The sequence below is a fragment of the Meleagris gallopavo genome, chromosome 2, assembly GCF_905368555.1.
Source record: "Meleagris gallopavo chromosome 2, MGAL_WU_HG_1.1, whole genome shotgun sequence".
Classification (NCBI taxonomy): domain Eukaryota; kingdom Metazoa; phylum Chordata; class Aves; order Galliformes; family Phasianidae; genus Meleagris; species Meleagris gallopavo.
Window position 1 is genome coordinate 16,009,099 of NC_139405.1, and position 26,900 is coordinate 16,035,998.

General features: G+C 38.9%; 1 protein-coding gene across 1 annotated transcript in view; it reads right to left on the reverse strand.

Annotated features, from left to right (window-relative positions):
• Positions 1-1,197: 1,197 nt before the first annotated feature.
• The window catches only part of SOS1 (SOS Ras/Rac guanine nucleotide exchange factor 1), a 48,712-nt gene continuing 23,009 nt past the window's right edge, over positions 1,198-26,900 (reverse strand). The window contains exons 9-22 of the mRNA XM_085219109.1: positions 22,330-22,457; positions 20,705-21,360; positions 15,905-15,986; positions 15,399-15,521; positions 14,776-14,879; positions 13,114-13,336; positions 12,308-12,427; positions 11,838-12,000; positions 11,330-11,447; positions 10,063-10,235; positions 9,132-9,248; positions 8,695-8,959; positions 7,495-7,613; positions 1,198-6,186 (exon numbers count right to left, since the gene is read on the reverse strand). Coding sequence (XP_085075235.1) covers positions 5,692-6,186; positions 7,495-7,613; positions 8,695-8,959; positions 9,132-9,248; positions 10,063-10,235; positions 11,330-11,447; positions 11,838-12,000; positions 12,308-12,427; positions 13,114-13,336; positions 14,776-14,879; positions 15,399-15,521; positions 15,905-15,986; positions 20,705-21,360; positions 22,330-22,457 — 2,886 coding nt within the window. The 3' untranslated portion in view covers positions 1,198-5,691. The remainder of the gene's footprint in view (positions 6,187-7,494; positions 7,614-8,694; positions 8,960-9,131; positions 9,249-10,062; positions 10,236-11,329; positions 11,448-11,837; positions 12,001-12,307; positions 12,428-13,113; positions 13,337-14,775; positions 14,880-15,398; positions 15,522-15,904; positions 15,987-20,704; positions 21,361-22,329; positions 22,458-26,900) is intronic.

Here is a 26,900-nt window from a genome sequence, read left to right on the forward strand (position 1 = left end):
ACAGCACCTGCAGGCAGCCTTGCATCACTCAGGGACAGCGGTCTCAGAGACAAGAACATACCAGCTGAGTTTTATAGCAATGGCAAAGATACAGTTTGACTCTCATGTAAATCTACTTGGAGTGTTTCTTCCTCAAAAATCCCTTTCAATCCTGTGGATGCAGAACATGTCTATTAGCCACTGGGGAACAGCTCAATCAGACACCATCACCACAGCTGTGACTTTTCCAGATCACCACAGCTGTACTCCCTGCTTTGGGCAGCCTGCCTAAATTCTACTCCGATTGTGACTTACTGCCAGATTGGCTCAAATGTATTCTCTCATCACTATATTCCTCTAAGACAGCATCAGTGAGAATGACTATACAACTTGGGTACCTTCTCTTTCTTTTCCCAAGCTGCAATGTATCATAGCTTCCTCTTCGTGTTCCTGAAGTCCTTTCACCTCAATACAAGTTATGCAAATATTTATTGGTAAGCAACATGTTCCAAAGATGACAGTTACTTTTTCCAGCTGCTCATAAAGTATTTGGACCCTATGCTCACATCTGAATAGATGGGGAGCTGGGATACACGTAGCACTGTCTTTGCCCACTGCCTGGTTTTGCAGGATTTGCAGAGTGACTTAGATGGAGGTTATCATGAATATTAACCAGTTTCTAGTTGCATGTGGCTTTCATTCACTCACTCCTCTCCTTAAAAGTGAATGTTTTGCCTGTTGCCAGATACAGGCTATTAAGCACGATGTCCCTTATTTACTGTGATTCAACATGGAGACAAGACAGAGGCTCTTATATGAAACCAACCAAGATCTTCACACAGTAAAACGAAACTGACAGTATTTACCCATGGACTACAGGGCTGGTGATGCAATAAGTTGTAACAGGAAGACAGAGCTGGAGCAACACCTACAACAAAATCCCATGTCAGAGAACAGTTAGAAGATGCCATCAGCTCCAGGAAGCCATTCCCCTGCTGCAAACACATCTCACCTTTTACTCCATAAAGTTCCTCTGCTCTGAAGTTACTGTGCATTTTATAGTTTTACTACTCAGAATAAAGTCTAGGTTTGAAGCAGACTCAGTTATCATTAATGTAAAACATGTGCTATTAAGTTTAAGGCAGCCTGTCTCAGACTACTAGCACTTTCAAAGTACCTTACATACTCAAAAGTGTATGCTTCTAGGATACGTAAGGCTTTCTTAATATTTTTAGAACATGGCTTTTAATGCCAAACGATAATAGCCACTACTAAATTTTCACATGCATTCTGAAAACCACTGCAGACACAGCATGTAAAGATCCCTTACAGACAATGAAGTACACGCCATCAGACGTGCCCAATGAAGTTTACTTGTCCTGGACCAACACAGCTTTTACCATTTACTGATTTTGGCAAGTAACCATGTCATTAAACAAAACAAAAGGACACACATGCTAGAGTAAATATACTGTAATCCAAAGTTTGTTCTTATGAAAAGAAAAACAACAACAAAAGGATAAATCTCAAGAATATTTGAGTGAATTTGGCCAAAACAAATCCAATAACACGCACTTTCAATTCTCTACCTTCGTTTGTCCTTCTTTTTAAAAATAATACTGGTGTTCTTTAACAAGTGGCACCTTTGGCGGCTATGGAAATTGTCATACATCTGGCACTTTGTACTCCTTTCACTTCCAGGCAGCTGACACATAAAAATTTCCCATTTGCTTGCTAGCAGTCAAAAGAAGCAACTCTAATTTGTTTGCCTGGTGTTGCTGCAGCAGTTGGCTACTAAATGTGTTGGTTTTTATTAAAGGCAAAAGTATTTGCTCACAGTTGACAGAAAAATGCACTTAATGTGCTTTCAGTGGAAATTAAGGCATGGGATTTACAAACTATGTTAAAAGCACTTTTGGCTTTACAACAGTATCGGGTCACATGTTTCTCTCCTTAGGGAACATGAACTGTAACACCTCCAGATCACCCATCATCTAGGTGTGGAAATGACAACTCAACGACTAAAAAAGGCAGCAAATAACCATGAGATTTTTCAAACTTCAAAATATTACCTTAAAATATCCTGACTAAGCTCCTTCTTCCTGTCTGGAAAAGACATTAGCTTTGAAGAGAAAGCCAAGGAAGGACCTTAACATGCTACAGCTAAATGCACTGCTCACAGCAACTAAATGCACTGCTCGCAGCAGCAAAGCTTTAAGAAAGCTTTAAGTAACATTTTGTTTCACTTGCTTCTAAATTGTAAGACAAACATTAATAATTGGGGCATTCTAGCAGAGCTGAAATGGCAGTACTGTCAGAAATGCCAGCAGTAGAGGCTGCCTCGATAAAATACCACACCTAACAACTGGACAAGAGCCGCAAAGTGAACTAACTCAGTATAACACAGCACAGTCTGCTGCGATGCAAATTAGATCAAGCAGCTCTTCAGCTTGTGTGCAAGCACCCTCCCTTGTGTGCAATAAAATAAAACGCTCTATCACAAGCACAACAGTCTACTGACTTAATAGTAACACAACTGCTTTTGAATCAACCCATAGAAGAAAAATGATTACACATCCAGTGACTGTCAGTCTAAATCCCAAAGTATGTAAATCCCATGCATTAGCATGAGTACACTCTCACCAAGAAAGACCACTCTCTCCCTGATTTAAGAGAGACATATTACAGAAACGGGTTAGAGATGGTTTCCTGAGAAAGTAAATGCACAGTGCTTGCAATATCAGCACTCCTCAATTTCCAGAGGGCTTCTCTAAGCAAACACACAGCTACGACATTTTTTCTGGAAGAAAATGAACAAACCCAATCACAGTCCACTGTCGCTTTAGCCTACACTTGAAGTAGAAATCTTGAGGTGACACAGCTCAGCCATAAATTTCTGATCTATTTAAGCACTTCACATTTTTAACCACATAGCCACACAGCTCCTGTTTCAGCTCTTACCCACTTGTAAGGCACTCCAGAGATGCACAGCAACTCATCCAAACCAATGACCAGCCTTCAAGCAAACACATTTCTTTATCCAGCACGTTGTCACCTCAAGTCACACCAGATCATTCCAGAGTCATTTTAGCCACAGCCACATAACATCATAAAAATTACTTCATTTTCCACATAAGAAGTATTGTTAGTAAAGCAAACATCAACCAAATAAAAAAGTTATTGTAGGTTAAATAATTACTAACAAAACTGCCATGAGACGAATCGGAGGCTTACAAATTGTACTCAAAACTCCCACCCTAAATGCAATAGGTTTGGTTCTTTTTCTTTCTTGTTTGTAGCTGAGTCAACACAATGACTTGTTCACTGCACGCCTGACCTGTTCTGCTGGGTTCTAAAGTGCTAAATTTAAGCTAGATTCTTGCATGGTTATCATTATCACCTATTGTCCGAGTACCCCACCAATAAGGGAATTTTAACCTCAACTACAGGGATGCAAGTCAGCATCCTGCCCATTTCACAAAGGAAAATAGAGGCCTATTGACATTCAAGAGGCCTGTTGATGAGCAGGAGCAAGGTGACATCTTCCATTCTAGTTGGACCACCTCAGAAGCTGAGTATTCCTTCTGCCTGGTCTGCCTTGACTACTAAATAGCACAGAAGGAGAGAGAAAGATCAGAAAGTCTAAACTTAAGGAGCTTTTCCTGGTAATCCATGGATGCGCTAATAATTTATATGATGTTTTCAACATTATGTCCATCGTGCTGTTTACATCCAAAGAACCAGTAATCTAAATTATACCTCCTGTAGCTTGAGTGTTTCTGCCAAGCTCCCCTGTAAGAACACTCTCTTCTGAAGCCAACGGATAGAGATCTTCATTTTTCTTCATTTGCCAGAAAAATGTTTCAAAATAAAATTTTAGACATCAAAGAAAGAAGACAACTGACACATTACAACATTTGTCCATGATAAAAACTGCCGTTTTTTGTTGATGGGATCAAAACACTTTCTGAAATGTAAAGACCACACAAAAAGATAAGGTGCATTGATCAATGGCATTGCAGAAAGCATTAAAAAGGTAAGCTTTATCACCAGTCTACTGACATCATCCCTAGTGACACAACTTCTCAAGATGCTGAAATGTACTCTTCTCCCAAAGATACAAGACAGAATTTTACTTAAGACTCACAAACCTCATTAACTGAAGGTGAGATACTTCACAAACATACTGTAATGGTGACTACAGAGTTCTTTCTTCAACAGCTGGCATGCATTACTGTATTGTCTAGAGTTAAAAAACTGCACAGGTTTATGGATAATCCATGTCATGAAACTTATGCCAGTATATGTTCTGTCATGTCTATTTCAGACAGCAAGCTACTGTAAAGATTAATATAAGTTTGAATTTCCCTAACAAGTGACATACAAGAGGTCTGAGGAAGTCTTACATAATAATTCACTTTGCGATGAACCTATCCTGAGATATTACTTTGATACATATGCCAAAACCAACTTCTTTTGAGACTCTTATAACTGAAGTAGACAGACTGAACTGGGAAAAATGTACCAAAACATGTACTTTCATATCCTCCAGTGCTTAACTAAAAAAAAAAAAAAGAGTTGTAATTTGTCCATGTAATAATTTAACATATGTCAGCCAAACATATTTGTATCTTTATTTCAATTAAATTAAAAACAATCTGCAAGTATATTTATGCAACATTCACTATATACACATGATTTATGCAACTGCAAGGCAATTCTATGTATGCTGATTAATCTATTGTTAGTAAAATATGACAATAGCTATGGAAGTTGGCCAGTGAGTGCTCTTTTTCACAAGTGACTCTTTTCATGGCATGACCAAAAAAATAGCTACTAGCCATGAAATGGATTATCAGTAAACCTTAAAAAGAATGTGACATAACCTAGCAGAAATTAACAGTCTTCTAAATGTAGTAGTATATTTATTTCAGATGATAGTGCTGCCTTTTAAAGACAATTTGCTGTCACTGTAATGATGTAAGACTTTCATCTGCTCTACCTAAAGAAAGCAGTAATTAGACATTATGCTTTCTGGCAAAAATTTATTTTCGAACTGGCACCACAATATTTCAGAAAATAATAATAAAGTACCTCTTTGGTGAAGCCTAGGTACCCCCTACTACTCATCGTAACAACTTGTAAACAGGACCGCAATACAGTGCTACGCCTTAAAGTCTAACTCAGTTAGGTACCACAGATCTTCCTCACAGTCCTTCTCACAATTTTAGGAAAGTATTTTAAAGCAGGGAGTAAAGCAAAAGAAAATTAAGAAGGATACAAAGTTCCCTGTTTGAGATTTAAAAAAAGTGCATAATGTTCTCATTCCAAAAACTGTGCCACTGTATGGAACCGATGGATACAAGGCTGTTTTCCTTCCTGTACTGGACATTACAGATCATTACACAAATACAGTCTCTGCTCATTGGCCAAAGAAGTCCCTCAAGTCTGTTTTCTGGTACAATCAGTTGTCCAATTATCTTAGAACAATGACTGGCATACTAGAACAAGAACAGCGAGTTAACCAGTTCTTCCACTCGAATGTCTGTTTTTGCAATTCCGTTTCTGTACACTGCATTTCCAATTTACTGGAGAGTCTTTAGTGTTTGGCATATACACATCCCAACTCCTTGGCACCACCAGGTTCAGTGCATCCATTGCCAGCAACAGACGTAGCACCAGGAAAACGCAACTCCCAGCGCAGGGGACAGTTCAGGAGGAGTGGGCATTCTGAAGCAAGGGCGGTCCGTCTCGATGCATCGATGGGTGTGTGTGCTCCCTTTTGTAAGTTTTTGGAGGAAGCTTTGGGATATGTTGAGAAGTGCTTTGTCGTGGAGGAACAGGTGGTCCAGCGACAGAATGGAGGTCCACATCTTGTTGTATCAATGGTGGTGATGGAAGATGCCTCCGTGCTACATGTGGAGAAGGTGTCTGAGGGGGAGGGGGAGTAAATGGAGAGGGACTGTTTGGGAAAAAGGTGTTACCAAGTTCGCTTTTTCTCCCCAGTGGTGGAGGCTGGAGGTGTAGTGGTGAGCTAGAGAAAACATCTGGAGTTCGCACAGGTTCTCGTGGTGGTAACACAGGAGGGCTTTCAGGGGGGTCAGAGATGCAGGTCCGGTCAGGCACCGAGTACCTTGGTGAATACACTTTAGAGGTTGGTTGCCTAGGAGGGATTGCTGGCGGGCTGTCCAGGTGCGCAGAAGTAATCTGAGGTACACAAACATTTCATTTAATAAGTTTTAGAGTGGCAAAGAACAAGACCCTGCTGTGAAATGGAAGCGGGACTCCTGCCATGCAGACTGATCTATCCACTTAAGCAGGAGACACAGCAAGCAAGCGCGCAATGAAGATGGGGAGTAGCCAAGCAGCGCCTGAAAAATATGTTTCTCAGCATGATGCACGTAGAAAAGACAAGCAGACTAGATGTGTACCAGGAGAGAGCATGAGTATATCAATATTGAGTTAATAGGCAGGGATGCAGGGAGTGAATATGCATGGAAGGGGAAAAAGGCAAGCCAAGGAGTGATCAGAGCAACATCTTGGTTCCAGATCTGCCTGCTGGGTAGGTCTAGGTATCTTCCACTGCCTCCCTAGTAACAGGCACCAAGGATGGATAATAGAAACGGAAATACATGGATAACCAGGTATTTCTCCAAGAAAATGAGGAACAAAGAGGAGCAAATGGTGCTGAACAGAGGAAAAAAAAAAAAATACACTACACTCAGAAGATGGAGCTAAGTAGAATTAACGAAGCAAATGGTTCCCAAGTTGTAGTCCACAATCACAGGGTAATTGGTTGTCACCACACATATCTATAATGTTTTCAACTGCATTTTGATAGGATCGTGACACATTGAAGTCTGTTGGCTAACAACACAGTCACCTACAGTCTGAAAAGGACATCTTGCTTTAGTGATATATAGAAGCTCTCTTGAAAGTTGAAAGGCATATATGCTACAACGTAATTTTGACTGGGGTCTTCAAATCTATCCAATTCTCTGTAGCCATCAGCCAACTCCCACTGAAACCAAGAGAAATTTAACACTGTCTAAACAAAAGCTAGATTGGCTCGCAAACGCAGAAGGAAAAAGTAGCAGTGGCTCAAGCAGGCAGGAAAACAGGACAGGCAATTGAAAATGAAAGCAATGAGCAGCACAGCATCCAGAGTCAAATACTGTAGTGAATTATTTCAGGGGACTAAGGAGTGCTCATCACATTCCATCATTACTATTTCTTCAATTCTTTACCCTAAACCATACAACCCAAAATAATCTTCTACAACAATTATGGCAGACAGAAATATCTGTCCAAAGCTTTAAGTTCTCACAAGGACCTAATCACAGCAAATGAGCAGGCAAGATGGTGAGGCTGAACTGGGCGGGCCTGAAATACGTGGTTGCTTAATGTTTAACATATAGATGTTCAAAAATGCAGTACTATCTTTAAAAGTTTATTTTTCCTACAAATATCTTCTCCTTTCTCCTAGAAAAAATGCCCTTTTTAGCTGTAACTTACTTTTGATGGGGAGGATTCAGCTGGGGCAGATTCTGGTCTTCTTCGTGGAGGAACTGGTGGGGGAACGTGAGCTTCATCTGAAGTTTTGGTAAAGCTTATGGATGACACAGAAGCAGATCCTAGTGAACACAGAGCAAAAAAACCTCAATAAAGAGTTTTTGTTCAATACAGCTTATTTCCTTTATCATGCCAATAAAGGTTCATTAAAGGCAACATACCTTTACTTTAGTAAATTATTTGCTCATAAAACGCAGCATGAAGCAAGAAGGTGTTAAAGAAATGTACCACTGAACAGCCACCTAACTTGAAGACTCCAAACTGCTTTTCTGAACTGCAATAAACCTCTGTGGCCATTAATTCTTACACTTTTGTAAGTAATCCTCAAGATCAAAACCCACACCACAAAGCTGTTCTTGTATCACAACAGCACTAAAACCATATCCTGAACTTGCAGCTGATGTGTCAATCCAACAGTGAACAAATATTTTCTTATGAAGAAATATTCAGGAAATCAGCAATGCCACTTCACTGCTAAGCAACTTCTGCTTTTATCAAGTTACTTCACCTCTTTGTGGCAACCTGCTCAATGTGCAACCCTGTATTTCCTTTGAAAGCCCTCATACATTACAGGGCACCGTGTCCTGTAAAAATTACTGAAAGCACACCATAAAATATGAGCTTCCTTGCATGCTGGTGAAGACAGAAGAAAGGTAGTGTCATATGTCTTGATTGATTTAAAGCAGGACAACATAGAATTTAAGTTATTCAGGAAGAACACTCATGCGCCCTGAAACTGATTTGTAATGGCAGGCAGTAGACTAAGTCACCTGCAAAACATTCATGTCTATTCTCACTAGTCACCAAACACACTCACCGCACACACAACTGGCAGCAAATGCTACGAATACTGGTTTGAGACATGCATGAGCAAAGACGATGCAACTTTGTCTTTCTGTTTTAACAGTTTCTCCAAAGACATGTAATACCCAACATGCCTCATTCTATTCAGTTTCTCCCCTTACAACAAGAACTAACAATAAAAATGTAGTAAAACGTAAAGTTTTTCCTGCTGCAAAGAGACAAAAAGTTATTATGTTTCTATAGTCACTTTAGTAGACTAAGCATGGTTTTACTTGCTTAAGATCACAAAATATATAGCACAAAAACATATAGCCTTTGCACACTATCTACTTCACCTACTTGCATGAAAAGGACTTGAAGGATCTGAGTCAAATACACTGCAGGCATCCGTAGTACTTGAAGTAGCAGAAGCAGGGGGCGGGGTCAAAGGCGTTCGTGGAGAGTTTGGTGCAGATGCTGTAGTTTCTGTCTCACTCTCTGGGATGCGGCTGTAACTAATTTTTCTTGGTTCCTGTTGCAGGGGTGTAGGGTGTCTCATGGTACCTGGCCTTGGATTAGATGGCCGAACACCTGGGGACTTGAGAGGATAGTTGTACTTTTTGGGCTGAAATAACAAAAAAGACAAAAAAAAAATTAAAAAAAGCCACCAACAACAAAAACCATCACCAAAGTATTGTTTTGCATTTATGAAGTTAGAGATCTAAGACCACTTCTATCTCTGAAAGACAAATGTAAGCATTTTTGGGGAGAAAATGAAAAAGAATACAAATACTAACAAATCTTGGTGGAGGCTTCACATTTCTCGGCTCTATCTCTAGCGACTTGTTGAACAGATAATCTGTAAATTCTGTCTCCATGCTGCTTCCCATCGGATTCAGGTTTTCAAAAAATCTCTGAAATACAGGAAGGCAAATAAAAATTACATCAACTAAAACATTTCTGTGATGTTTCCACCTACTGTGTAAGTGATCCTAACTGTTCCACAGAAAGCACTCAGGTCAGTAGCGAGGACAGATTTTAAAGTTAGTAAACTTGCATGTTGCCAGTGCTCTGTTTGACCCTGTTAGCACTGTGCCTGGCCTGCAGAACTAGCTGTACTAGTACCCTAAGTATTTTCTGCAGGGCAAAAATCAGAACAGGTTAGCCTAAACGCCCTCAGAAGAAGTTGTACACAGTCTATCTCTACACTGATGCAGGGCAAGACTGCTCCCAGAATGATTTTGTCAAACTCTGTGGAAGAAAAAATACCAAAAGATCTCATGAACACCAAAGATCAAGCAGAATAAACACAACCTCAGACATAATTGTAAGCATCATCACCACGAATATAAGAAGTGCACATAGTGCTGCCAGGTAAATCTGTAAAAGTAAAGGAAATAACAAAGAAAGAAAGAGACAACTGGTCTGACTGCAAGCATGTGACTGACTGAGGACAGTGAGAATCTGGTACTTTCTGTTCCTGTTTAGAAATGACCAAGAACAATTGACCAGTACCTCAACATCTGAAATTAACCCCTCATCTCCTTTCCCCTCCTCCCAAAAAAACAAAAAACCCGCAATCACGGAGATTACTTCCCTTCTTACATTGACAGAAATGTTAATGCAGACTTTTTGCTCATTCCTAATGCAGTTGATCTCTATGGCCTATCAGCTGGCATAATCAACACAAGTATCTGTGTGCAGACACATGGAAGTGATATCACTTACCCTAATGTCAAATTCTACTCTTAAACAATATGGCTGGTTCTGGTACTGCTGTATCTCTCCAGTTATTTCAGCTACTTTTCTTCTCTTGCTGAAATTTATGAGTTCTTTTCCATGCCGCTTTAGAAATTCAGGATTGCCTTCTTCTGTCTTTAAAATGTTAGTTAAGTAAATTCCTGGGGAGAACACAAAGGATTCTAAATACATAGTGCAGAACAGAGAGAAATGGTATGGATGGAATACAAATAATTCTTAACTTAATTTCTGTATTTTGATTACTTAGAAGAATTCTCAGTTGGGTTCTGTAAGAGTCAGAGTTCATTTTGAAAGCAATAATTTAAATATTTTAATATGCCTTCACATGAAATCTGCCTTTTGCATCAAAATCTTAGTCTTCGCATCTTTCCACAGTTTAGGAAGCTTACACAACTGAATACTACGAGCATTCTGCAACACAAGAGTACATAGAAGTGTTTTCTCTGAACTACTCTGCCTCAGTTCAGCTCTACTACGTGAGAGACCCTGGATAAGCTCAAAAAAGCTATTTCAATGTTTTATTCTTCTGTTCCACTCCTGCCTTCATAATTACATCATATTGTGATGTTAAAAGAGAAAAGAGACTTCTTAAGTCCATGAATGACCTGTGGGGAACTGCCATTATGACCCCTCTGAGCATAGCTTAAGAGAACTGTAACTCTCCACTTCTGGTCCTGCTAACCTACTTATCTCTGAAGCAGGACATAAGTTTTCTTAGTTAATCTTGTCTTTCTCTGCAGAACTCTAGAGTGCATCTTCCCCAAATCTCTAAAATGCTAAAAAAGCTATTAAAATAATTTTCTTTCATTTCTGGTCTGATGTCTATGCTGGACAAGAACAACGTACTGTGAGAATCAGAAATGATCAGCAACAAGAGTCCAAGCAGCTTGCTACAGAACAGAAATGCTATTTGCATAATTCTCTGGAGGTGTTGAACATCAATATTTCTAAAAGTGCCCACCTTCCACTTAAGGCAGTTACAGTCACGACACAGTTCAAACTGCACTTAAGGTTAAAAAAAAAAAAAAGGCAAAAAAAAAAGCACAAATATAAATAAGGTATTCCAGATAAACTTATTTTTCCCACAAATAATATCTGCTATTTTAAGCAAATGCTTTGATGTCTGGGCAGCTGAAATTCAAACCTGAATATCTTGTTAAAACTGACTTCTCACTGCTGTTCACAATACTTTCCAAATGCAGAATACAGCTCACTGAGAAACAAAGATACATACCAAAAAAAGGCACACAAGGAGGATTAATGGACCTGAGTTTTGCCAAGTATTTCTTATAGTGATCCTCACTCAGTTCGTAAGCTTCTTCTAAAATCTTCTTCTGACGACTGGGAATTTGCTAAAGAGAGAGATGAAACAGGTTCTTGTAAAGACAGTGTAACGGCACAGCCCAGCAACAATCATGAGTGTAATGGCCTCCCACTGATGCTTAAGTCAGTGCCCCAATATCTCAGGATCTCAGTAGCTTTTTCCACCTTTCTTAAATGAGGATTGATTTCTAGCTTCTGAAATCAAGAAAAAATAAATGGGTAAAAAAAAAACCCTTCCTTTTACATCCTAAGTGATTCTTTTTTTTTTTTTTGTGGGGGGGGATGAGGAGCAGGGAGGGGAGGAAGGGATTTACCTTCCCTGTTCCTTCAATGAAGGACACGCTTCACAAAGACTTCTGGTTAGCTACTGTGTACTGCATTACCCTTCCACACCAATAATGGAAAACAATTCACTGTACCTCAAATGTGTGATCCAACCTATACACTGCTGCAGAGTTCATGGCACTGACAATCTCAAGGACGCCATTGAAGTTGTTTAGCTCTTGAAAAACTTGCAGGATTTCAATTATTCGGCTCACTACAATTACTCTTTCCTCTAGGTTTTCTGTTTCTACAATGCATCTAAATAAACAAGAACATTTGGTTTTGTGCTGAACTGTTTTTGAGTTTTTTAAAAGCAAATATTAATTTGTAACAAAAACAAGTATGAGACGTGTATCAAATTATTTGACACAGTTTTGAACATTTTTAGACTAAAGACTGCTTCTAAGAATAAAGACTAAAAAGGCTGAGATCGTTACGGTAAAATTCTTTCAGTGACCACATGTAGCATCCAAACATCACAATCTAGAATTTTTCACAGTATACTTCCAAATGTACAGCGAATGTTTAATAATGGTGTACATGCAGATTTAGGAAAGTCACTTACTTTTCAAACCACAAAGTAAGATTAGTTGTATGCCTTATCATTTTGAGAAGATTGGGAGAATTAATTTCTTTATCTTCCTTCGTCCACACACTTCCAACTAGTTCAGATGGCTGCACAGCTCTAGAAAAGCAGACGCATGCATTAAAACATGTAATTACAGGCATGAAAAAAGATATTTTTCCAAACCCTTTTTACTTCCTGGGAACTTGAAATTAGTACTTGGAACTGAATTCTCAGTTCCATCTATGATCTCAGACTCAACTTGTGACTTGGGCGAGTGGTATTTTTATGTTTGGTTGGTTTCTAAGTATGTAAATATTTTTCAATTTATATGACTATTAATCAACTCTGTTCATCTAAATGTAGAATGAAGTCCACATCCATTCACCACAATAAGATGTGAGCTCCCAGCACCAGAACGACCTCTCACAGACATCTGATGAGATCTGACATGTTCCATAATTTACTTCACAAACTAGGATATGAAGAAAACTGATTTAATTCACATTCATACTTCTCAAGGACTGATCTACTTGGAAAGTATCATGAGAAACCTGCAGCACAGTGCAACTAATAGTACACATCAGCTGCTGCATGTTGAATTGGGGAGGGTAAGACTGTGATTCAGGTAGTGGCTTTAAGATTTTTGTTTTCTAAAAAAACAACAAATTAATATACAATATTGGTAAAGTCCCTTGACCTACCGTGGGGCTTCACAGCAGGGGACCGCAGAAACAATTTCATGCTGGAGGACATTTTGTGTTTTTTTTTTTTTGGTCATGTGTTTTTCAATGGAGGAAAGTTACCTGTAAAAATCTGACTCAAGTAAAGTGAGCTGCCGAGCAATTTCTATTGGATGCAAAGTGAGCAAGTCAAAAGTCTCTGTGTGTCCTGGTTTGCTTATGTGCCATTCAATCGCTGGAGGTGGGCTTTCAAAAGTAATGTTGTGACTTGGCCCAATGGCTTGTGCCTGCTTCTTCCGGTTGATTATCTTTGTGATCGATTCAACCCATTTCTTCATTGCTTTGCCTGGCAGAGACAAAATTACTTCTTAGTTACTCTTACTGCTGCTTTTTCAATGACATCTGCATAATTGGACATTTTCACTGCAACTCTCTCCCCCAGTACAGTAAGGCCACCCAATTCCTTAGAATGGCATACATGATATTCCCACACAACTCTCAAAACTTTCAAATATATAAAGAAGAATCCCTCTAAAGTCAATGCTAAGCATGATCAGCTTGCCCAGGCATAACTCCGAACACCTCAAATTAGGCTCCTGCTCTTAAGTGGTATTTTTATTTTTTTGACTTTACGAGTTTACGGGAACTAACTTTTTTTTTTTTTTTGGCCAAAGTGCACTTCTGTGAAAAACCTCAACTTCACATTTTTGGCAAAAGTATTTGCTTACCTCAGATCACAAAGGACAGAAGAATGAAGAGAGAGAAGCTTCTCCCTCAATCACATCTATCATCAAAACAGTGAATTAAACCCAAAGGACAAATGCCTGTTTAGCTCTACAGGCTAAGCATTTTACACATTCAATGGCAAATTCACTGAAAATTTACAAGTAATTCACAGTCAAGCTGGCTCATTCTCTGCTTAAGAAGCACTGAATACTTTTCCAGTGCAGTCTTTTCCTACAAATTATTCCTGTAGCTGTTCCAGTTGTTCTTACAAGGGAACAGAAAAGACCTGTACAAGATGATCTATAGGCCTGGCATGGAAGGCTGTGAAATAGTTGAGAAATCCTTGTTTTAACAAAATAGTGGTCTCTACTGCCAAACATGCACAAAATATTACACCTGCGTATAGCTGTATAATCAATGGATATACAGATGGTATATAGTCAGTGGATATACAGATGGTATCTATCTATCCAGGAGCTTGACTAATATAATTTATATTGGAGTAATGAGAGAAAGTCACTCACCCTGTCCTGGGCTTGCGAGATGAACTCCGATGGAGCGGATCTCCAGAGAGATCCTTCCCCATTGGCAGTCAGCTCTTAAATGGGTCTAGGAGAGGTGCAGCCAGGCTCCACCCCTTCCTACAGCACAGGTGATTTGCCTTCACCTGTGCTCCCGTGGCTGACTCATTGCTCGCCTCAGGTGGTCAATCAGAGGTTCAGGCCGTGATTCAGCAGCCCCATACAATAGCTTACGAGGACAATCAAAGCAATTATTCCGCCCCGAGCACCACTCAATTCTCATTATTTTTCATAGGCTTCAGTCACCTTATTGGACAGAACTCATAATTAAGGATGTAAATAAAGTATTATTTCTTCTGAACAGAGGTCAGACTTTCAAGACTAGGTTTTGTTTTGAGTTTTTTTATGCTCTTTTTTTCCCCCTCAAGTATTTAATAAGCAGGAAGTAACATTTTTCTTTATCCAGACACTGAAAGGAGAAGTGATTCCATTCCATACGTATGCTTTAAGATAAACACAAATAAGACAACATAAATACCTCGTACTGTTCCAATGAATTCCTCCAAACGTTGCAGAAGATCAGCATCTCTTTCAAAGTCATAGAAGTGGTGCTCTACCCAGTGTCGACATACGTTTAATACTCTGTAAAAATAAAGCATCAGTCCACAACATGGTCTATCTACATGGCTAGCATTTCAAAACTTTGAGAAGTCAAGAGTTCACAGAAAATCAGAAACAGGAGAACAAATGAAATCATTCTACTGTCCACATTTCACCAGCTAAAGACATGTTTTACTTTAAAGAAGCCACAGTAATGTTATGATTCGTTTTTAAAAAAAAAAAAAAGTTTAATCTTTTTGGGAAAGCTATGCCTTGCTGAAAGATGGATTCTGTAAAAGCCTACAAGCCATGACTACTTGAAACGGAGTGGCACATCTACAGTTTAAAACTCAGGAAAAGCCTTTACCGAGGCCTTTCATGCCATGAATTCAAATTCCCACAGATTTTCAAGCAGCAAAGCCAAAACAGCCAACTGACCCCCTATGCTGTCCAACAAATCATCTGCAAGAAAGACTATCAAAAAGAGCCCCTGCAGCCAAAATGTGGCATTTAAAAAACTTAAAAGGAAGCAACTTTCGTTCCCATTGCTCCAGTACTCACCGTAGCTGCACAGGTTGAATGTACTCCTTTCTAAATCTTTTTAGCTCAGCACTAAGAGGTTGGTCTCCATTCTCCATAGCAATACGATCAGCTTCTGTTGGCTCAGGTTCTGGAATTTCAAATCTAGCACAAGAGATAGGGATAAGCACCAATCACATCACCTATTACACTAATCTTGCTCATATGAATAAATGGTGATTAAGGTAACTTGAAATTCAGATGGTTTCCACATGTCAGGATTTTATTTTTTGGTAACCATAGGAAAATCAGCTCAATTCAATAACTATACAGATTTCAGAAACAAAATTGTGCTATCTACATAATCCTAAAACTTCTGGATACAGCTTGTGCATTTTACCTGCAATCCTTGGTACCCTTCAATCTTTGACAACTGCTTAAAAATTGTTTGGAATAGAACAAAGCCAACCAGAAAAGTCTTACAATTCTACTCCAAGTAAAAACTGAAACAAATAACGCACTTCATTTAAACAACACCAGTGGCATACCTTTCTATTAGCAGACTCAACAACTCCTGGGGTTTACAGAAGGATCTGTATGTTGTGAGAAAAGTCCGAACAAAGTTGGGATCTAAGAGAAAGAATAATTTTATGCTCATGTCAGCAATTCTCTAGTGTTTTATACTTAAAAATAGCCTGAAGTCAAACTATATCCATTGAAATTAAGAACGTTAGACTATCAAACTTACAGAGAAGGTAATGTAAAATAAAACTGCTTTGGTAACAATCCAGAATCCAGAATAGCAATAAAAAGTAGAACTCAAAAAGCAATTTTAATTCTGTTTGAAAAACATAAAAATGACTTCATCTCCCTTCCATTATTAGAAGACTGGATTTCTTTTGAAACACTCCGAAAACATTAAATAGATGAGTTTATGAGACATATAGTAAACAACTTTGTTTTTTGACAAAAATTGTGATAAAATAACTCAAAAATCACAGCAGGTAACTTTGCATTGGATAGGAATGATGTAACTCTCTGGCATGGAGACTGTTTTCCCCAAACTGGTACAACTCATGCCCAGCTCATGTCTGCTAAGGAAGATGAGGTATTTTTTCAGTTATACCAGGTTCATTTTACTTCAAGAAAACAAACAGATTTAATATACACTGATTATGTACTAGTTTAAGATATTCAAAATAGTTTTAATAACAAAGTAAGAATTGAAAACAGAAAACCAAAGCATTTCCCTTAATTACAAAAGCAAACCTATTTATTTTCGAGTATGAGGAAGTACAGTGACAGCTTGCTGGCACTACACAGAGCTGACTTGAAAAAGGTCAACGTTGCTATCACTGAAAGTTAATGAGCAGGTTGCAGTGGCTTTGCACATTAAACACGTATACAGATTTTACAAAAACAAAACCAAATGGGTAATTTTTCTCATAGAGTAGCTGAACAGCACACAGGACTTGAAACAGGAGCCCTTATAAACTGTAATGCAGGAAGAAACGCTGCATTATATCACCAAGTTTACACATCAGATCATCAAATTTGTTTCATGACCTTGACAAAAATCCTCTTGAACTATTCATGTTGTCCACCACGAACAATGCCTTTTCTGAAACCTTGCTATGCCCTTCACTGAGGCAGCAGTCTGTAGTGACACACTGCACAGATGAGCCATGCCTTGTGTCACCTAGCATTTCCTTGCATTTCTGTTGTATGCTAATTCCTATTTCCTGAACGATACATTGGCTAGTCTGCTTTATCATCTTTGTTTCCTTTGTTACTCATTTTTTCTTAACATGATACCTCTGCTTGAAGCTGCACTTTTCAAAAGCCAAACTCCAAATCCTTCTGCATAAAGAACATTCTCTCTGTCTCCATCCTCATCACAAAACTGCATGATTTTTCATGTCCTAAAACCCAAGTACATAACCAAATACAGTCGCTCACATTTTCACAGCTTGCATTCTGCAGACTTCATCCACCCTAAATGGTGTTTGTCTATGTGAAAGAGAAGCAAGCTCTGAGTCATGCCTATTGTTATTTACAGGTAGACTCGGTGCCTAAAACCACAATACATATTGAATTTCAAATGAAGTACATCAGAAAATCAAATCTAACCTTGTTATCTCACTAGCAAAATCTGCAACTCAAACCAGCGTACAATATATGAGCAAGTGTTAAAAAAAATACAGACAACACCAGTTAGTCAGGATGTCTGCTCATGTGATAATTCTCTCTTCAATACAGCCCATTTTAAAGCTAAAAAAGAACAATAACTTGTTCTACAAGGATTTATAAATAATCACCCTTGAATTCCTTAAGAAAGGAAACGGACACTATGATGACGCACAAGCACTCTTAACATATCAAAGCTTTAAAAATAGAAGAGCACTGCTCTATAGATAAAAAAAATGCCCTGAGTTTCCAATCTTGGTACCACCTAGCCTAGCTGCTATTAAGTAAGTATCAGGAAAAGGAGGAGATAATAAACACAGAGCACACTAAAACTAGTAAAATCCACCACAATATGCAAATGGAATGAGAATTTGAATTTCCAATGGCAGGGCTGCTTCCCTCAGGTTGAAATACAAGGAAAGCTATTGTGCTGGGGAACCTCCTTCCCAGCTTGGCTGCTCCAGCCCAGGGCTATGTGGACAGCCTGCCTTCCCTTCTCGGGGGCTGGATCCCAGCACAGAGCGGCTGTGTTACGGCTCAGCTGCCAGGGACTCTCTATTCTACTACAACGAAACAAAACAATCTGCTGAAAAGCTGTTTTGTGCCTCGTCTTCGACGTGAGGGAGGAAAAGCAAAAGGTCAAACACACCTACCTGCTGTCTCACGTGGATCTTTACATAGGACAGAAAAGCAGAGACATGACTTGAGTGCTCTCTGACTTCAATAATCAACTACCCTCAACTTCAGCTACTTCCAACAAATCAGCACAACCTCTGCGATTACATCTGTGATTACTCCTTATAAGAGCATCTTAGCAAAGATTCACAGCTACACCAAAAAATTGCCTTTGGATAGATCCAGGACTAGCATAACCACAATGCATCTGAGATCAGACATCAGAGAAGTCAGGTCTTGCCATTCTAGCCTAAGCCAATGCTCTTCTTTTAAGATTACAATCACATATGCACAGCCCTACTGTGGTGCAAAAAAAGAAACAACAACAATCTGTAGCTACATGGTTACATACCACAGGGATAACCATTTTCCTACATCTCAAAGCAGAAGAGAAGCTCTGCACTCAGTTGTGTATGTACAGAACAGCTAAAGGGTTACTATGGAAAGCGGTTGACCTCCTCGCTGCATCTCACAAAATGCAACAAAATACTGAATGATTTATGTAGGAAATGGACCTCATTTCCTATACAAGAGCTTTTTTTTTTTTTTTTTTGCTGAGTCACTAAATCTCTATTCCTTTGTTTCCCTGGAAAAGATAGCAAAGAACAGTTAGAACGACTACATTTCACCCCCATAGAAAACCAGCTCTAAAAAAGAAAGCATAAAAGGAAAGATAAAGATCTGGAGAAACACACACAACCTAGCAATACAGTGGCAGATCCATGTATGTCGTTTGTACATCTCTAAAGTTACAAAGATAAGCTAAATTCATCACATGACAACCTGTTTATTTTCTTTTTTTGGGGGGGGGGGGGGGGTGGGGAAGGAAAGGGGGAATAGGTTGAAGTGCTTCAAACTATCTTACAGTACCCATATTGCTGGGTTGCATCACATAATGGTTACGTTTTAAGCAACCCATTGAAGCTTTATTAAGATCAGGGATTTAAGTGTCTGCAAGAATGTGATTATCTTGCATGTCAAATGGAAAAAGCAACACAAAAGCCACATGTTCTTCAAAAACAGGCATCCCTGCTGTTTTAAGGAACTACAGAAGACAGCTCACTGGACAGACAATGCACGGAGAACACTGTTGGAGCCCAGCCAAGGGGTACAGCGAGAATCCTCTGCACATGGAAAAGGCAATCTTCAATGGGATCAAGCTGCCCCAAGTAGTGGGAATGCATACAAGGGCATTAAAAGAAATACTCCTCCTGCTATCTCTTTACCATTTACAATTTTAGCTTTTTAAAATAATCCTCTTCCTTTCTCTAGAGCAGAACTGTTCTACTTCCAAAAAGATTAAATTATGTTATAAATCATGCCTGTAAAATCTGAAGCCAATGGCTTAAAGTTGATGAAGCTAAAAGGAAATGAACTCAGGCAAAAAACTGTTCTGACAAAAACTGCCAGCAAGATATTGCTTTTATGTTTCTAGTAAGTGATAGAAAAGCTAAGCTGAAGTGTGGAGAATGGCAAAAAAAGCAGCAGAGTAAACAGATTTATTTGCAATCACTAAAAAAATAAAACAAAAAAGTACTATCAGACACTAATTATATTCTGCTTCTCCTAAACAAATATTCCTGCTCCATTCTGGAATTCATTCTCCATTGAGACTGAGCTGCAGAACTATTTGTCAGAGTAAGGATAGACAGACAAAAAAAAAAACAAAACTATGGCTGAATAGGAGAAGTACTTACACCAAGATGCATAAAGGTTCAGAATAACTGCCCATAAAGGAAGAATCAAAGATGAAAAAGATTGAGGGGAAAATAAATAAATAAAATAAGAGCCCATGCTTTTCAGCACTGCTTAGAAAAATCCTGGAAAACTACAAAGAAAGACTAGACATGCTGAGGTCAGACTGGATGAGCCATTTGCTTTCACATAAATGACATTCATCACACATAAATGTGATTCAACACAAGCAGAAACTTTTACACAGAAAATTCTTAATCCTATTCCTCACTTAAATTATGACAAGGTAAAAATTACTCAAGTGACTGCTTCAAGGAAGCTGTTATTTGACCTACTTGTTACATGCCAACGTGAACACAGGCAGTACCTCACAAAGTACAACCCTTAACTGAAGAAAAAGAGCCCACAGCTCTCATCTGCAGTGCTAGCACTGCGTGTGCCATCTCGCCTCAGAAATCTCGAGGGAAGGCAATTCTTGCAGCCTGGGGCCTACAGGAAAACGTACTGTCTGGAGCTCCTGCTGGATCCTGCCCCCTGCCATCCCATGCATGAGAATAACCAGACACGTGCAAGTCCCACTACGGTCAGTCAAACTGGATTCATACTTTCAGCTGCTGCAGCTACAGAGGTGCAAATTTAGAATTCCAAACCTTAACTCAAAAAGCACTTCAGAATATGTACAATGCAGAGTGTGTTTGTTTTCTACACACGATATGCAGTTTGTTGTAAGTAATATGGAAAACAAGAAGCATAAACTAATCATCACCTGTTCTGATTATGAAGTGCCTCACCTGCATACATGTGGTAAGTCAGCCTCTCAATAAGTTTGACAACAGTTCCTGCTTTGATGATGGGGATTCCAGATTTGGGTTGCATGTTTTCTTCAAACACAATATTCTCCTCTGAGTCAGGTTCTGCAAACCTGTAAAGCTCAGGATTTGGAAATCTCATCTGCTCCTCTTTTTCTTCTTGCAGCATCGTTACGTCCAACATCCTTTCCAGCGTGCTTCTATATTGCAAAGATATCAATGCTGCCATCCAGTTATTTTTCTCTTCAGCTGATTTAGCAGCAAAAATAACACTGTTCTCATCTTTTAAGATGATTTCAAAAGCATGTCTGTACTCATTAGTGTCGTCTTTATCATTGATTTGTACCTTTCGCATGAAGAACTTTTCTTTTAGACGATATTCTGCATTGCTAGCACCAGGAAGCCTTGGCTGGCCATGATTTGACTTACAGCAAATCATCAAGCCATCAAATAGAAATATGTGTCTCTCATGTTTTGCTCCAACGCGCGTGAGCGTCCCTTCCATGATGAACTCATTACAGCATTGTCCGATGTCCTTACCCTCCCAGCCATCGATATTTTTCTGGATTTCATTCATTTTCTTAATTGCCAGCTGTTTCCCCTTCATCTGCTGAGTATAGAATCGGCACGCAGATTCACTTCAGTGCAGGATGGGAAAAAGGCAGCTTATTAGTATACACATATTTAAAAACAGCCACCACTAACAACAAAAATACAAGATAATCTTTCTGAGTGGTGAAAACCCCACTGAGAATACAGTATAAGCACCCAGGATCAGGATCTTCTTCTGAAAGCAGCACTACAAGGCTTGATGAATGTTTTTGAAAGTAACATCTGAGAGTGTTTTTAGCTTCTATGCATCAGAAGTTCTACCTAAATGCAGACAGCCAGAGCAAGAAAGCTGTCAGTGCTTCCTAGCCGAACACATCACTCATTCCCATAGCGGACGAATGATTTTAGAATGCATTAATTTGAAAGAGAATGATATAAAGAGAAAATAAGTTGTTAAATTCACTCCTGTCCGAGCCCAAAGATTACACTTTGCAGCAGAGAACTTGTTTAGCAAAGAAAATGCTGAAACAATTTTCAGAACAAAAGCAATATTTAAACAACAGGTTAAAAAAAATAACATTAAATCAAATGGCAGACAGTATGACCCAAGAATTTACTACAATCTACTGATTGTACTAATTACTACATTCTACTGATTACTTCCACTATTCAGCTATAATTTTAACTAGCCGTTATATATAAAGCTCTTCAAACTACTTTAAATAGTTTCAAATCCAGGAACATTTCCTTCTAAGCACACATAAACACTCTTTAAAAATATTTTCAGATTGATATTTATTATCTGAGTATAACTAACCTGCAAACGTTGTAGCTTTCAAGTGAATTTTCACAAGGTCTCAACTAGGAGTACGGAGAGAAATTTGAACGGTTTTAAAACAATAACAAATTATCTTGGCTTTGATGTCACTTCCTCTGAAAAAGCAGGCTTGTCACAAACTATTTTGTTCATTGTTTACTAAAAGAGGAAACTGGGAGCCCTAGATTTATAGCAAAGCAGTAAGAGCAGAAAGCAGGAAAAATGGAACTGTGTTTACCTAAGCCTTCGTTTTGCAAGACTTTTGGAGCATATCCGTTCCATACTGCTTTGAAGATTCAGAAGGGCTGTTATTGCTTGCTTCAAGCACTCCTTATCCTCTTCATCCTCACTTTTTTCTTCTAGTTGCTGTGAACATTGAAAGTCAGATACAGTAAGTACTAGAAGCATTTTGATATGCACAGATCCCAAAGTTTGACATAGGAAGAACAAATCCAACCACTTGATGATTTTGCATGTTCCTGTTTGCTACTAAAATTAACAGAATAACCAGAATTACTGACACAGGCAAAAGAGACACTTCTCTAATTAGAGCTCAATCCCAGTTAAGGCAAGAGCAGAATTCACCAGTCCCCCATACACAAACAAATTGAGTTTTTTTTACCACAAAACTACTTTGGTTCACCTCTCATTTTCAAAGAAGAACCCAGTAGAAGCGTCACCTCTTAAAAGGTGTGAGGGAGGAAGGAGATTTGCTTGTGCAGTGCTTGTGTACAGATTTGCCTGTGTACAGTTCTACTGCATGAGATTAATTGTTTTCAACAATTTATTTTTGGAACACAATCACCAGACCAACAAGTTCTTGTCCCTCCTCTGCTCAGTAGTTTGTCATGATGTTCCTCACTGACTTTTAATGGTAGAACATGTGAAAGCCTGTAAGAAACTACCACTTCCCTCAACTACGCTGCCTACATGCTTGCTAGCACAGCACAGGATCAAATACACAACTACATTCATGCCTCTGTTTACTAACACAACCTTCCTTAAAAGGACAAAGCAACACATTTATAAACTAAAACTACAGTAAAAGGGTTAAAACTAATATTTTGTACTTAACTACAACTATGACATGAATTACACAGAACAAGTTCTACTATGTTTTTATACTTAAATTTTTATACTTCCACCTTAAGTCTTGCAGTCTACACAATGCAGTGTTTCACTTTATAGTGAGTGAAAAAAGTGACTGCCTACAACTGCAGCTTAGACATAACCCTTGTTATCACATCAATTATTTACAGGATTAATGAGTTTCAGACTACCGCACCACCAACTCCACATAACTGAAAGATCCATTTTGGCAGAAGAGGTAAAAGTAAAGTGGTACATATCAGATTAACAGACATCTTTGGAGGTAGTACAACTGTGCCATTTGCTTCCAGAGGAAAACATAAGCATTGTCTTCTAAAAACCCAACGAAATACAACGTGTCCACAACTGACATTTGAATGTGTCAGCTAACATCATTATTTTTTTCCCTGACCAGAGTTCATTATTCAGTACAACAGCTATCAATGCCACACCACGCTTTATTTGCACTTTTTAGCCATCATGATAACCACAGCATTTATTCTAGGCAGCTTTGGTTCATGAGCACAATCTGCCATATTTTTGCCCTAAACAGCATTAGCCACGAGGGCCTAATCGTAAGACAGGCACTAAAACAACAGAACAGCACAGCTTTTGCTCCCGGGAAGCCCTAAGGGAATATACAACTCCAAGCAGGAATAGTCCACTTTCATCATATTCTGCTCTCTGGATTTAACATGCAGGTAACATCTTCCCTTTACTTCAGTTGTGCGTTTAGAAAGGATCTCAGACAAATGAGGTAAGTGCAGCAATAAAAACAGAAAGCCAGAAAGAAATCTAAGAAAAAAAAGAAGTATAACCTCACCATTCCCACTCAAGAATTCAAAGGAGGCTCTTTATCTTGAGCAATGACTTAAATACCCCAATCAAACAGGGAGAAGAAAGTACCCTAGCATAAAGTAGAATAAAAACAGTCCAGGCTGGATATTAGGAAGAAATCTCTTCCTGGAAAGACTGATGATGCACTGGCATAGGCTGTCCAGACAGGTGGTAGAGGCACCCCGTGAGAAGGGTTCAATGTATGTGGAGATGTGGCACGGTTAGTGGTTGTGAAGGGGATGGGTTGATGGTTGGACAAGATGCTCTTGTGCCCTAAGGGAGACTTTCTTAATGATCTGCCAGCTCCGCACAGCTCCCTTGTCCTTGAGGACAGAATCCCAGGGGATTTCACTAACAACATTTCTCCATGCTGATCCAATGGAAGCAACCTATTTCTCCAACTGTATGTACAAACTCAGCCTACCAATTATTGTAATCATACTCTACATTTAATATTTATAAAGAAGCATGTAGAAGCATGAATTACAGGCAGACTAACACAAATGGCAAATCATAAGGTGCTCTGAAGACGGTCCTCAGGAACACAGAAATGAAACCTGAAAGTTTTATTTTCTGGCTTTATCTAGTTACCACAAACAGTTATCAAAAATAGTTCTTCGTCAAAACTAAGCCAACATTGTAGCTATGTCTTTCACCCTACCACTGACAGCCTATGATCTCTTTGGAAGAAGAGATCATAGGAAGTGAAATGGCAACACTGGAAATGCTTGCAAATTCCTCTGCAAGTCTCACTGATATTTCTGTAGACATGCAGTGCCCTCTAACGAATGAATCAGGTAGATGCTAAGAAGCATGATTTTCTTCTTTAAGTATTATCTCTTGTGAAGAATACCACATTACAGGAAAAAGGTGTAAACTTCAGATTATCAGGAGTAGTATTACAACCACTATTACATTTTTAATAGTCTTATAAGGAGAATATTTGCTAGTCAAAATTAATAAATAATTTTAGAAGTGCAGTACACCAGTTGCTCCAAGCTAATCAAGGAAAACAAGCTTGAAAAATAGACTGCCTGTGGGAAATGTCTAAATATCTAAAGATAAGTGCTTTACATTCTAGGCAGTAGACACTGAAAAGATAACAAGACGTGGAAGATGAAGCATCTTGCTGCAAAATACAAGGACTAAATAATATTTATAAAGTCAAAATAAAAGGTAATTCCAAACAGTTACAAATGAGATCCTTCTATACCGCAAATTAAGACTACAGTCCTTTCTCCTAGTCTGTCAGGGATGTGTCAGGGACACATTCATGCAAAAAAAACCCCGAAGAATGAAAACATATCTGCATATGATGATAATATGCAAATATAGCAGTAGTAGTAAGTGTCATGAGGAGTACAAACTAGAATGCTGCACCCCTATGAAACTAATCTAAATCTAATCACTGCTATTTGTGATCTACAGGTTCCCCGATTCATCTGAGATGACCACATGTAAAAGACAACAGCACAGAGGAGGCAGACAACTGAAAGCCCAGAGACTCAACAGAACACATGGAGAGCCAGCAAAGGGAACCTGATCTGTAGTGCAATCTCAGTGCCTTTTCTGTAGTGTAATGCTACGTGAGTGAGCAACTCAACATCCATGGCAACTTGAAGGATGCCAACACAAATTACTCCAGCTTCTGTTCTAGTGCCTCATCACTTCCAGCAGTGCTCCATTAGAACGAGGGACAGACTGAAGGGTAATTCTCAACCAAAACTTTCACGAGCAGGGATTAAAAAAAAAAAAAAAAACAATAACAAAACAACCAGGCTTCTCCTCTTAGAAACACAGGCTGATAAAATAGCTAACGCTCTGCTATAAAACAATTCTGGAAGCCAGTTTTCTTAACATAACTGATTTCCTGAGAGCTCCCTCTGAATTTACAGTTCCTCCAAATAATTGCAGTTCAGCCCAAAGTAGTAGCAATCTGGGAAACGTGCTTTCATACCAGAGATCTCTCTACTATTTAGAAACCAATGAGAAACCATCTGCAAAATCAAGTAGGAAAAATCACAGGTGACACTACATTTTTGGAAAATGCAAACAGTCTACAAGGCAATTCACAGTTCAAGTATAAAGGACACTCAATATTCTTGAACACACACCCACAGCTGTAATGTATTGATTTCAAAAATCATTTTTCTTTCATACAAACCCAGACAATCTTGAGCCAGCGCAATAAAAATATACATACATGTAACTTTATTTAGATTTGCATTACAGCAAGAAGCTTATTTCCAATAACAGTAGAAAAACTTAATATATTATCAAAATAACAGTAAAATCTTTTTCTCCGCCCAAAATTTATTAGTTAGGAATTCTCTTTTTAGAACTTATTATGTAGTCTTCTATAAACATGTCCAACATCAGACCCCAGATACTAGGTAATTATTTTGAAGAAGTCCAGCATTTTCTTGGAGATACATATTGAAAAACAGAGAAGCAAAAAGGCCCTTGTCTTATTTCACATCCAGTCTTAACTCTCAGTGTTAACATGTGCTCAGCCCATTGAGTAAAGCGTGAAAACAGAAAAATATGCATCACCTGAACTTCTACTACAAATGTCCCAATGCTTGCACAGCTTGACTACACAACTTAAAGTAGATCTGCAAGGTACATGAAAGGTATCAAACTCCACTTGAGTATAAAAAAAACCAGACCATTTGGGTTAAAGAGAGAATCATAGCATCACAGAATCATAGAATGGTCTGGGTTGAAAAGAACCACAACGATCACGTAGTTTCAACCCCCCTGCTATGTGCAGGGTTGCCAAACAACAGACCAGGCTGCCCAGAGCCACATCCAGCCTGGCTCTGAATGCCTCCAGGGATGGGGCATCCACAACCTCCTTGGGCAACCTGTTCTACTGCATCA